The following is a 13,018-nucleotide window of genomic DNA, read 5'->3' as shown; positions in this document are numbered from 1 at the left end:
AGGGAAACATGACCCTGAGCACTGTCATTGAGAGCAAATAAAGGCCCATGACAAGGTGATGCCTCTCAAGGAGTCAGCTCTCCACTGAAATGGATGGCGCCATTCTGCTTTCCCATGGAAGTAAATGTGGACTAGCAGGTAAGAGCTGACGAAGAACCGAGTCAGACTCCCTTGTGGCAAACATCCAGAGCTGAAGGGTAAAATTACAGGCCTGACAGGAGATGGAGGGAATCCTGTGTTCAGGTGGACTATGAGGCTCTATGCAGGCTCTTCTGTAGAGGCTCCACCCTAAGTCAGGGATCAGAAAATGAAAGGTCTGAGAGGTAAAGTCATGAGACCTGGAATTCAAATTCATGAGAATCAAACGACTTTGTCTTCCACCAGCTTCATTTTCCTGCTCTTGGTTGTTTTGTCCCAGTGTAGTAACACTCTTCCTATCCTGAAGATGTGATTGGAGTTTAAATAAATCATATTCTCCTGAGTCTCAACATTCTATTATTTTTAAAAATACTTTAAAACATTTTATTAAGAACAAGCATAAAACCTCTGTCACCTTTGCCAGTCATTTTCCAAAAAGAAACACATATTCCAAATCTTCCAGGTTTTTGATCACTCCCCCAGCTTAGGTCTTTAATAAGAGTACAAGATTACAGGGCTGCGGAGATGACTCAAAGGCCAGGATACATGCTTGGCCTGCATGAGGCTCTGAGTTTGATCCCTGGCACCACGTGCGCCCTCCACTGTGTATCTGAACACTCAATGATCACCAAGCTCTGGACTGCCAGGCCCAAGTATTACCAAGTGACCTCTGGGCTCCAGAACACTGCTTAGGACCACTGCCCCCCACCTCCCAAAGAGTACAGCCTTACAAACAACTGGATTCCTGAGCTTCTGTAACTCGAGGTTTCCATTTGTCCTGTCGCTAGATCTATCGGAAAGAATCATGTGACGTGACTACTAAAGACGTGTCAGCGAGTCACAAGTGGCCAATAAGGACCCACATTCCCCAGGAGACAATGAAACCATCCGCGGAACCCACCTGCTTCTTGATGTGTATGTTGCCTTCCATGGGCAGATTGTAAGCACTCTGGATCAGATTTTTGGCAATGAAGTAGTAGTAGACAGAGATGATTGACAGTGGGATGATGTAGAAGACCAGGAAAGAAGCCATAGAGTGGATTTTGGGGTGCAGATCATTGGAGTGTGGGTACGGGGCACAGCTAATGAAGGTCTGGTTAGTGCTTTCTTCATGGAAGGGATGCAGGTCAGAGAAAACAGCCTCTGGAATGGCCAGAAGCATGGAGATGATCCAGATCAAGGCAGCTTTGAGGCAGATCTTCATCAGAGCATGAGAGGCCTGGATGTCCATGGGCCGGACAATGGCTTTGTACCTGTGGCAGGAAGGAAGGAATACTTTCTGTCAGTTGTTTATTTCGTATGAGTGATGCCAGGACCAAACCTCATGTGAGGTGAGCCAGGCCTCTGGGAGTAGGATTTAAGGAGTCTCTGCTCACTCTCTGGTTCATGCAAGTGCTTCTTCCAAACTCATACCTCGCCCCCTCCAACAGTAAGCGCCTCATTAAATTTTTTACCCGGTTCTGGCCCTGAAAACTGCCTTTCTCTTTCTCCAGCAGTAACAGTCTGCCCACGCTTCTTTCTCTCAATTTGAAGACTTCTCAGAGACACAGAAGCTCTTTTTATTTTCCTTCTTAAATCTTAGGAATTAATAACAAAGCATGTTTAAACAAGGATTGGGATACAAGAAGATTGGCTTTTTTTTCTTTTGCAAAGCCTTTGTTACAAGAACTCAAATATAATTTTTCCTCATTGACATTAGTCATTGACTATTTGCTACTTGATCACCTCTTCTTCTGCAAAGGTTGAGAAAGTTGTCCATGGGAGCATCCCTATTATTCTCACATTAACCCTTCCCCTGCCCTCGTACTCTCCTGCCTCATCTTCTCTGAAGTGTGTAGGTCCTTCCAGACTTCAACCCTTTAGTGAGGTATTCCTTCATTAGGTCAAGTGCTTTCGGAAATAGACACTGAGATACAATCTGGAGGAGTAAAGATTGAGTGGGGAGTAATATCTATGATAAAAGGGGGGAGGCATCAATCAGGATGAGCAGAAGGGTCTTCTGGATCCTGATGTAGATTTGAAAGAGTCCACATCAGCCAAAGTGTCCAACTCTACTATTTTGCCTTAGAAGAAATCTCCCAGTCTTCATACCGAAAAGCTGATGTCCTGAGCAATCTCTTAGTCCTAGTAAAGTGAGACAAATGGTGACCCTGCATGAACCCTTTGGGAAGTCCAAGAGTGAAGATTGTCCAACAGGAGTCCTGTATGGATGGACATGGTTGGACCATTGTAACATCACCTTGCTTAGTCATTGGCGTGGGCAACCCCTAAAGAGTGTGACTTTAGTTACTATCGGGTTCAGTTCCTGCACAGGACACTCCCTTTCCCCATCAAAAAGTGCATGACTAGAGCTTGAAGGCTAACTGGGCCTTGGTGGACATAACAGCGAGAGGCTGTCAGCCATATCACTCAGCGATAGACAGTAAGTCCCTTCTGCAAGGGAGGCCTGTGTAGGGCAGCCCACATTGCCCCCAATTCACCAGACAATGCCTACCACAGGAGGCTGCACACCTATCTTCATCAGATGACTTTCAAATCAACCAGTCTCATGTCTCTCCCCTCTGCTCCGCCACTTCTCACCATTGCAGCAGTGTGATGGCCTGAGACTACCCCCTCTCACCCCCGCCTCCCAGAGATTAGTCTCTCTGGTTGCCAAAGAACCTGTCCTTCTCCATCTTGTTACCTAGGAGTTCTGTGATTTGCATACACTCCATGACATTGGTTCCATTCAACATGACTTACCACACTAGTGCCACACTTGATATGAGCTGGATCCAAGTCGACATGAGAGTTACCACTGCTGTAACATTGTGTTGACATTGGGTTTTACCTGTGATGTGCTGTAGTTAGGACACTGGTGTGGGGAGCAGTTATTTCACTTGTTATTGAAATAACTTCATTGAGTTATTATTTTTTTTAAAAAATATTATTTTTATAACGAATCACCATGAGGGTATAGTTACAGATTTTTATATATTCATGCTTGTGTTTCAGTCATATAATGCTCGAGTACCCATGAGTTATCATTCTTGACCACACCTTAACCCTTTAACTTACTTCCCTCCTCTCTTCAGGGAATGGGAATAAGTCTTTAAGTTATAACTTTTTTAAGTAGTGGGACTAGGGAAAAGGAATCTGGTATGTGCATTGGACTCAGAGAGACCTATGGTTGTCTAACTGTCCCTGACTTGAGACTGACACATTTTGTATAGGTAGTCACAGTGTTTACAAAGCCATTGTGTGTGTGTATATACTAAGTCAATTCCCCAAATGGCGTTAGCATATGTAGACACAACTATTTTCAGTGTCATCCATCTTACATTCCCAAGCCAGAAAAGGCTGTTATATATTTATTGGACACTCCTGACCTCCAGAACTCCAGAACACTAGGTTCTGCTTCAATATACTGGGATTATCCTTACCATCCATACATTTTATCAGTCCATTTTAAACAATTATCAAAAAACAAACATTCAAAGCAAACTCTTTTCTTTTGCATTTTCTCTAGAAACAACTCATTTTATTTTTGTTTTGGGGGCCACATCCAGTGGTATTCAGGACTTACCCTTGACTCTGCACCTGAGGATCACTCCTGGCTCAGAGGACTGTATAGGATGCCAGGGATCAAACTCAGGTCAGCCAAAATAAGCCAAGTGCCCTGTGTACTATACTATCTCCCAGCCCCCATTTAAAAACATTTTTATTCCTTGATGAAAATGTAGACTAGGAATTAATATCTTGAATTAAAAGTATGTGAGCCTCTTCAGCCAAAGATGTTTATGACTAACAAACTGATTAGAGATGAAGTGGTAATTATGACTTCTATCTGCATTTTCTAGCAGGTACCAGGCATAAATATCATTAATTTCCCCAAGTGAAGTAGATTTCTATATGTGTCAGAAACTGGACTGAACAGCTTACCACCTTCTCTCTTGGGAATCTTGTATTTCTTGTGACAAATGTCATGAGAACTAGCGAGCTGCTATTTCAGAATCATAACGTTTGCCTTTTTTATTACACTTTTTAAAAAATGAATCACCGTGAGATACGGTTACAGACTTAGAAACTTTCATGATTATGTTTCACTCATACAATGAGTACCCATCCCTCCATCCGTGCCCATTCTTCACCACCAATGTTCCCAGTATCCCTTCTGCCACCCCCCAACCCCTGCCTCTGTGGCAGGCACATTCCTTCTTATTCTCTCTCCTTTTGGGTGTTATGGTTTGCAATACAGGTACTTGGTGGCCATCGTGTTTGGTCCACAGTCTACTTTTAGCACGCATCTCCCATCCCAAGAGAGCCCTCCAAGCATCATTTACTTAGTCCCTTCTCTATCCCAGCTACCTTTTCCCCCAGCATGTAAGGCTGGCTTCCAAGCTGTGGTGTGATCCTCCTGGCCCTTATCTCTACTATCCTTGGGTGTTAGTCTCTCATTATGTTACTTCATATTCCACAAATGAGTGCAGTCATTCTATGTTTGTCTCTCTCTCTGACTTATTTCACTGAGCATGATACTCTCCATGTTGATCCACTTATATGCAAATTTCATGATTTCATCTTTTCTAACAACTGCATAGTATTCCATTGTACTGATGTACCAAAGTTTCTTTAACCAGTCATCTGTTGTCAGGCACTTGGTTTTTTCTCCCATCAGAATCATGACTTTTAAAATATAAAACATAACATGAAACTTTTTTTGTATCTTTTCCAGAAAAATAATTTTTTATTAGTTTATTTTTAATTAGAGAGTCATCGTGAGGGTACAGTTACAGATCCATACATCTTTGTGCTCATGCTTCCCCCATACAAAGTTCGATAACCCATCCCTTCACCAGTGCCCATTCTCCACCACCCGTAAACCCAACATCCCTCCCCCCTCCCCAGTCCCATCTCCCCCCACCCCACCCTGCCACTATGGCAGGGAATTCCCTTTTGTTCTCTCTCTCTGATTAGGTGTTGTGGTTTGCAATAAAGATGTTGAGTGGCCATTGTGTTCAGTCTCTAGTCTGTATTCGGCCCGCCTCACCCTTCCCCCACATGACCTCCAACCACATTTTACTTGGTGGTCCCTTCCCTGAGTTACCCAGAATGAGAGACCAGCCTCCAAGCCATGGAAACTATCTCCTGGTACTTATTTCTACTATTCTTGGGCGTTAGTCTTATAGTCTATTATTCTATATTCCACAGATGAGTGCAATCTTTCTATGTCTGTCTCTCTCTTCCAGAAAAATAATTTGAATTTAAGTCTAATGATGCCTCCATATCAGTGTACAGCTTTTTGTAAAATGTGGGCATAGAAGAGCCTGCTAAGAGCCATGACTATATGTCATGATATAGTCATCCAAGTCTTGAACTGTAATAGTCTACAGAAAAAACAATCACCCCATTTTCCAATAACTCTATGGTCAAAAACCCAGAGGGAATAATTAGAGATCAACTGAGATGTGTGAGGAGTGTCAAAGAACTGCAATCAGTGGATGGACTTATCTTGGAATTTGATTTACATCAACTAATGATAAAAAGTTAGTTTTAAAATTGCTGCTGGAAATAAAACATTGATTTGTATAGGTGGTATCAGAGAATTACTTTTTTTAGACATGACAGTGTTGTTTTCAAAAGGGCTTAGGCATAAAAATACAGCCTAAAATATTTACCAGTGAAATCATGTAATGCCTAGGATTTGCTTTAAAATATTCAGATATGCTTACATATCATTTTTGTAATTAAAAGATAAGTAAATATGCATTGCAAATAATTTTCTGTCATGTATTATTCATGAAATATCAAAGAACAAGAGCAATCATATTTGCTATACTTTTACCACACAGTATGCAGAGAATAACCCTTACATGATCTCATTTTTGTTCCAGACAATTCAACAGGTAGATGCTACCATCCCCATTCTACAGGTGAGAAACTGAAGTTCAAATAGTTTCAGAGGCAGAAGACTCAACATGCAATGTAGGAGCACCTATTTTTTGCAATTTTATTTTTTTAATTATTATTCTTTAATTTTATTGATTCATCGTGAGATATAGTTATACGATTTCATGTCTGAGTTACAATTACACAATGATCAAATACCCATACCTCCACCAGTGCACATTCCCCACCACCAATATCCTCAGTATACCCCCACCTTTCCCACCTTTCCACTGCCTCCATGGCAGACAATATTCCCCATACTCTGTCTCTACTGTTGGGCATTATGGTTTGCAATGCAGATACTGAGAGATCATCATGTTTGGTCCTTTATCTACTTTTGGCACACGTCTCCCATCCCAACCGATTCCTCAAACCATAATTTTCTTAGTGATCCCTTCTCTATTCCAGCTGTCTTCTCCCTGTCCACTCGTGAGGCAGGCTTACAACTATGGAGGGATCTTCCTGACCCTTCTATCTATTGTTCTTGGCTGTTGGTCTTGTGTTATATTATTTTATACTCCACAAATGAGTGCACTCCTTCTATATCTGTCCCTCTCTTTCTGACTCAATTCACGTAGCATGTTACTCTCCATGTCTATTTGCTTATAAGCAAATTTCATGACTTCATAAATTTCATGACTCCATAACAGTTGCATAGTATTCCATTGTGTAGATGTACCACAGTTTCTTTAACCAATCATCTGTTTTAGGGCACTTGGGTTGTTTCCAAATTTTGGCTATTTGTGAACAGTGCTGCAATGAACATACAAGAGGAGCACCTTTTTAAGGTACCACAGCTCTTTCAAAAGAAAATTGGAGGCAGATCCTTCTAGAAGCAGAAAAACAGGCCCTTCCTAAACGCATACATAACCAAGGGTCCCCTGAAAGTATAATGGCTCTAAAGGCACATGAAAAAATGTTCCATATTGCTAGTCATCAGGGAGATGCAAATCAAAACAACAATGAAATATCATTTCACACCACAGAGATTGGCACACATTCAAAAGAGTAAAAGCAACCAGTACTGGCATGGATGTGGGGAAAAAGGGACGCTCCTTCACTGTTGGTGGGAATGCAGACTGGTCCAGCCTTTCTGGAACACAATATGGACAGTCCTTCAAAAACTAGAAATTGAGCTTCCATATGACCCTACAATACCATTTCTGGGAATATATCCTGAGGATGCAAAAAATCACAGTAGAAATGACATCTGTACCCATATATTCATTGCAGCACTGTTCACAATAGCCAAAATCTCGAAACAAGCTGAGTGCCCTAAAACAGATGACTGGTTAAAGAAACTTTGGTACATCTACACAATGAAATACTATGCAGCTGTTAGGATAGATGAAGTCATGAAATTTGCTTATAAATGGATAAACATGGAGAGTATCATGCTAAGTGAAATGAGCCAGAAAGAGAGGGACAGACAAAGAGGGACTGCACTCATTTGTGGAGTATAAAATAACATCACATGAGGCTGACACCCAAGGACAGTAGATACAAGGGCCAGGTGGATTGCCCCATAACTGGAAGGCTGCTTCATGAGTGGAGGGGAGAAGGCAGATGGAATAGAGAAGGGATCACTAAGAAAATGATGGCTGGAGGAACCAGTTGGGATGGGAGATGCATGCAAAAAGGTAGATAATGGACCAAACATGATGACCTCTCAGTGTCTGTGTTGCAAGCTCTAATGCCCAAAAGTAAAGAGAGAGTATGGGGAATATTGTCTGCCATAGAGGCAGGGGAGGGTGGGTAAGGGGGGGTATACCCGGGATATTGGTGGTGGGGAATGTGCTCTGGTGGAGGGATGGGTGTTTTATCATTGTGAGATTGTAACCCAAACATGAAAGCTTGTAACTATCTCACGGTGATTCAATAAAATTTTTAAAAATTTTAAAAAAGAAAGTATAATGGCTCTAAAAGGCATGAACTATATCAGTCTATTTGCTCTTTTTGAGCTTCCAGTACAGACACCCCACTGGCTGTTTCTTTTGTAGGAGCTATGATGGGTTGAACTGTGGGGGATGGTAGCTAGACAATGAATATCTGATCAGCTACTAAAGTCTTTGTCTAAATCAGTTACACTAAAATTTGACAGATTCATCAATGAAAGATGCTAAGTATATATATATATATATATATATATATATATATATATATATATACACACACACATATGTATGTATCTCTTTCCCAATGAAGGGATAAGGGCAGCCATATTTAATCATGTGCAAGATGAATAAGCAGAGCAGGTAGAATAAGAGAAAGAAAGAATGAGGCGGCCTATGAGGAGTCACTCAATTTTGTGGACCCAATTCTCACAGAGGGTTCTTGGTTAGTTTTCAACACTTCAGCCCGATGAAGCTTCTGCTGACTATTTTAGTCATCAATGACTCCTGTTCTTTCTATTAATCTGTTTGGTGTGTGTGTGTGTGTGTGTACATGCAAGTGTGTGTACCAGGGACTGGACCCAGGGTCTCATAATTGCATACTCTTTACTACTGAGCTGTTTTTCCATCCCTACACTGTCTGACTTTTATGACACGTTTATAGACCTTTTCAATTCTAGCCTTACTATGCTCTAGCTTGAATTATTTGCTAGCTTTCCTTAAGTTTACTATGGTTAAAAGCTTACATCATTTCCTCCTTTTTTCTGTCACTAAAAATGCTCCAGGTACCTTGTTATGCATACTACATATTTTAAAATAGGAAATGAAACATATATGTATATGTGTGTGTATATATATGTGTATATAAATGTATATACACATATATATGGGCTGGAGTGATACCACAGCAGTAGGGTATTCGCCTTTCACGCGGCCGACCCGAGTTCGATTCCTCTGCCCGTCTCAGAGAGTCTGGCAAGCTACCGAGAGTATCACGCCCGCACGGCAGAGCCTGGCAAGCTACCCATGGCGTATTGGATATGCCAAAAACAGTAACAAATAAGTCTCACAATGAGAGACGTTACTGGTGCCTGCTCGAACAAATCGATGAGCAACGGAGTGACAATAAAAAATTATATATGTATATATATGCACATATATACATATATATATATCACTGTCTTCCGGTTCATCGATTTGCTCAAGCGGGCACCAGTAATGTCTCCATTGTGAGACTTGTTGTTACTGTTTTTTTTTTTGGGGGGGTCACACCTGGCGATGCACAGGGGTTACTCCTGGCTCATGTGCTCAGGAATTACCCCTGGCGGTGCTCATGGGACCATATAGGATGCTGGGATTCAAACCCTCATCAGCTGGCGTGCAAGGCAAACGCCCTACCCGCTGTGCTATCACTCCAGCCCCTTGTTACTGTTTTTGGCATATCAATACACCCCAGGTAGCTTGCCAGGCTCTTCCGTGTAGGAGGGATACTCTTGGTAACTTGCAGGGCTCTAGAGGGGCGAAGTAATCGAACCTGGGTCGGCTGCGTGCAAGGCCCTACCTGCTGTGCTATCACTTTAGCCCCTCAAGCAGATATTTTGCTAATTTACAAATGCTATGTATTCCAGTTTTGTCTCTTTATCAAAATTCACTTTTACACACTCCATAAAAAACATAATTCCATAAACAAATTCACTCCTCTGATAATGAGGCTCAACACAACTACTTCCCACTTCCGAAAACATTTCCACTTAATTTTTCTTATGCAAATATAGGAAAGGTAAAAATGTTCTCTGTAATGTTTCATGTGTCAGGGAGATTCTTCCTATGTAGAAGTTGTTGATTATATCCAGGGTTGGAAAACTATCTATGGAAAGGTGTGTCTTTTATTCAAATATGGGCAGTTTGCTTATTTTTTGGGGGGGTCATACCCAGCGATGCTTAGGGGTTACTCCTGGCTCTGCACTCAGGAATTACTCTTGGCAGTGCTTGGGAGTCCATATGGGATGCTGTGGATCGAACCCAGGTCAGCTGTGTGCAAGGCAAACGCCCTACCCACTGTACTATCACTCTGGCTCCAGTTTGTTTATTTTTAAGAGTTTAGTATTTCAGCCTGTGTTTTTTTCCACAATTGCCTACTGAAGTTATCAGTAATTGTTGAATAACAATACTTAATTTTTTTCCTTTAAAAATAATTTTTGCTAGAATAAAGAAGGGACCACTATGATAATGATAGTTGGAAATGACCACTCTGGACAAGAAATGAGTGCTGAAAGTAGGTAAAGGGACATATACATGATAAATCCTCAGTACCTGTGTTGCAAACCATAATGTCCAAAAGGAAAGAGAGAAAGAAAGAAAAAGAAAAGTTCCTGCCATAAAGGCAGGCTGGGATGTGGGGTCTGCAGAGGGAAAGTGGAGACATTGTTGATGAGAAATGTACACTGGTGAAGGGATGGGCATTGGTACATTGTATGACTAAAACCTAATTATGAACAACTTTGCAACTGTGTGTCTCATGGTGATTCATTTAAAAAATGTTTAATTAAAGAATGATCAGGGCTATTGTAGCAGAGAGAATTTTTTTGAAGATTAAAATTAAGGAAGGAAATGACAAAAAAAGTGGTTTTGTTTGATGCATGTTTACCACACTTATATTTGCAATAGGAGAATAGACTCTTCCCCCACTCAAATTTATGTCACCAAATATCCTCCACCACACAGAATTTTAAAATCTCCATCACAATACTATGGAGAAGGCTGCAGAAAAGAGAAAACCAAAGAAGCTAAGTGGTCTCTAAAACGATTGACATATTTTCATTTAAATTAGAATGTGAATATCTAATACAATTGACAAAACTATCAATTATGGACTTCCCCCTGCTGAGAATAACACCAAGAACTTTTCTGAAGAAATGTAAGGCAGTTAGTAGCTGAGTTGTAAAATGACTATAGTCCGGAGCAATGGAATCTTATCTCCCTTTGAGCTATTATTTGGAAAATGGAAACTTGCTGGTCCTTGGTACCCATCCGACCGTTATCCCTAAGCACGAAACAGATTATAGTCATCCTTTTCTGTTTTCTCCAGGCTAAATAATTCCAATGCTCTTTTCCACACCTTTCTAATATACTCCAATTTTCTCTGGGCCCTAATGTGGACTCCAATGCACAGAGATATCTCTGAGGATGTTTGTACTAATGACTTTTATGTATTGGACCATAAAATCAGTCATGAGATAACTTCTCAAGACCATCAGTATGACAACGGATTTAGGCAAAATTATAAAATATAAGACGAAGAGGCTTTAGGGGAACAGGATGTTCTTAGAATCTCAGAGTCCTCCCCTGGATCCTCAAATAATTGCAAAGAGATAATGTACCTTAGGATGAGGAAATCTGAAGAACCTTTTAATAAAGCAGGCAAACCCAAGACAAAGTTAGGCAGAATAGGGATAAGGTCTGAGTGCCATGGTACCTTATAATTTCTTTTAAAATCAGGGGTAAAAATAAACATAACACATCTTTGGATGTATTTATCTGTATACCAACACTATTGTAAAATATAATCACTCATTTTTTTTTATGGACGAAAGGATCTCCTAGAGGTCTAAGTGTCTAGGGTTCATGAAATTCATAGAGTGGCCCTGACCGAACACAGCATTTTCAGTCATGGGACAATCTGAGATAGTGTGCCTACTGGTACATTGCAATGGAGAAATTCACCATTGGGGCTGGAGCGATAGTACAGTAGGTAGGGTGTTTGCCTTGCATATGGTTGACCTGGGTTCAATCCCCTGAGCACCACCAGGGGTAATTCCTGATTGCAAAGCCAGAAGTAATCCCTGAGCATCGCTGGGTGTGACCCTAAAAGCAAAAAAAACAAAAACAAAAACAAAAACAAAAAACAAAACAAAAACAAAAACTACCATTGCCTGTGCAGTGTTCTTGCCAAGAAAATCTGGATCAAACAATGAAGAAACAATCAGAGAAATTCAATAATTCAATTCCAGCACATTTACAAGACAACTGGCTTGGATTCATCAATACAGTCAACATCTTTTATTTTTTTAAAGGAAAAATCAAGAGATGCAAGATGTTCTACCTTAAAGGAAATTAAAGGGATATATCAACTAATCTCTTTCACAATATGCACAAATATCAAATCATGGCACATAACTTAAATATATGCAGTGGTTCATGTTCATTACATATTAGTAAAACTAAGAAAGAGCTATTTATTGAATTTATTGGTGGAAGAAAAATGGCAGAGAGAATAATAAACAGAATACCACTCCTTTACAAAATTGTACCTTTCTAACAGTTCACTCATTGTGGTATCATGGAAAGTATCAAGGTGAAAATGAGAAACTAGGTAAATTTCTATGTACATTTGTAGGAAAAGAAAGATATAAAAGGAGTGAGAGTGACAGTATAGCAGGTAGACTGTTTTCCTTGCACTTGGCAGACCCAGGTTTAATGGAGCACTGTCAGGTGTGGTCCCAAAACCAAAAAAGAAAAGAAAATTGAAAAGATACAAAGAATAAAAAAGCGCATTCTTGAAGAATCAAGTGAAGCTGAAAAAACTGTTCTTGCAACTCAATTTTTATAGTTATGTGGGCTGGACTTGGTCAAGGACAGCACCAATGCTTTTAGAAAATCACAGTGGAAATAAAAAATTTGAGCTCCCTTGTAAACTCCCATTGTCAGCTGGTGTTAGAAGTAAGGTTTTTTTCCCCAATTTCATGCAAATGCAACACATATTTTGAGTTATTTTACTTAAATATTTAAATAATATTATAAATATATTGATTTACAAAAACTTGGAAGAAAGTTTATAAATTGATATTGTAGATTTAAGTATTTTTATGTGTACATTATTTGTGTATATTATATGGGGCTGGAGCGATAGCACATATAGTTTTTGTAATTTTGGTGATGCTCAGGGATTATTCCTGGCTCTGCATTCAGGAATTACTCCTGGCTGTACTGGGGACCATATGGTATGCCAGGGATCAAATCCGGATTCGCTGCATGCAAGGCAAACACCCTACCTGTTGTAC

The 13,018-nt window shown here is 40.4% G+C and overlaps 1 protein-coding gene across 2 annotated transcripts in view; it reads right to left on the bottom strand.

The window, feature by feature from the left end:
* Positions 1-13,018, bottom strand: part of GRPR (gastrin releasing peptide receptor) — a 48,671-nt gene that overhangs the window by 7,780 nt on the left and 27,873 nt on the right. For both annotated transcript variants that reach the window (XM_055121944.1, XM_004612212.2), the window contains exon 2: positions 1,040-1,391. In XM_055121944.1, coding sequence (XP_054977919.1) covers positions 1,040-1,391 — 352 coding nt within the window. The remainder of the gene's footprint in view (positions 1-1,039; positions 1,392-13,018) is intronic.

This window comes from Sorex araneus, chromosome X (genome assembly GCF_027595985.1).
Source record: "Sorex araneus isolate mSorAra2 chromosome X, mSorAra2.pri, whole genome shotgun sequence".
In the NCBI taxonomy this organism is placed as follows: domain Eukaryota; kingdom Metazoa; phylum Chordata; class Mammalia; order Eulipotyphla; family Soricidae; genus Sorex; species Sorex araneus.
The sequence above is the reverse complement of the archived record's forward strand: the minus strand, read 5'-3'. Positions and strand labels throughout refer to the sequence as shown.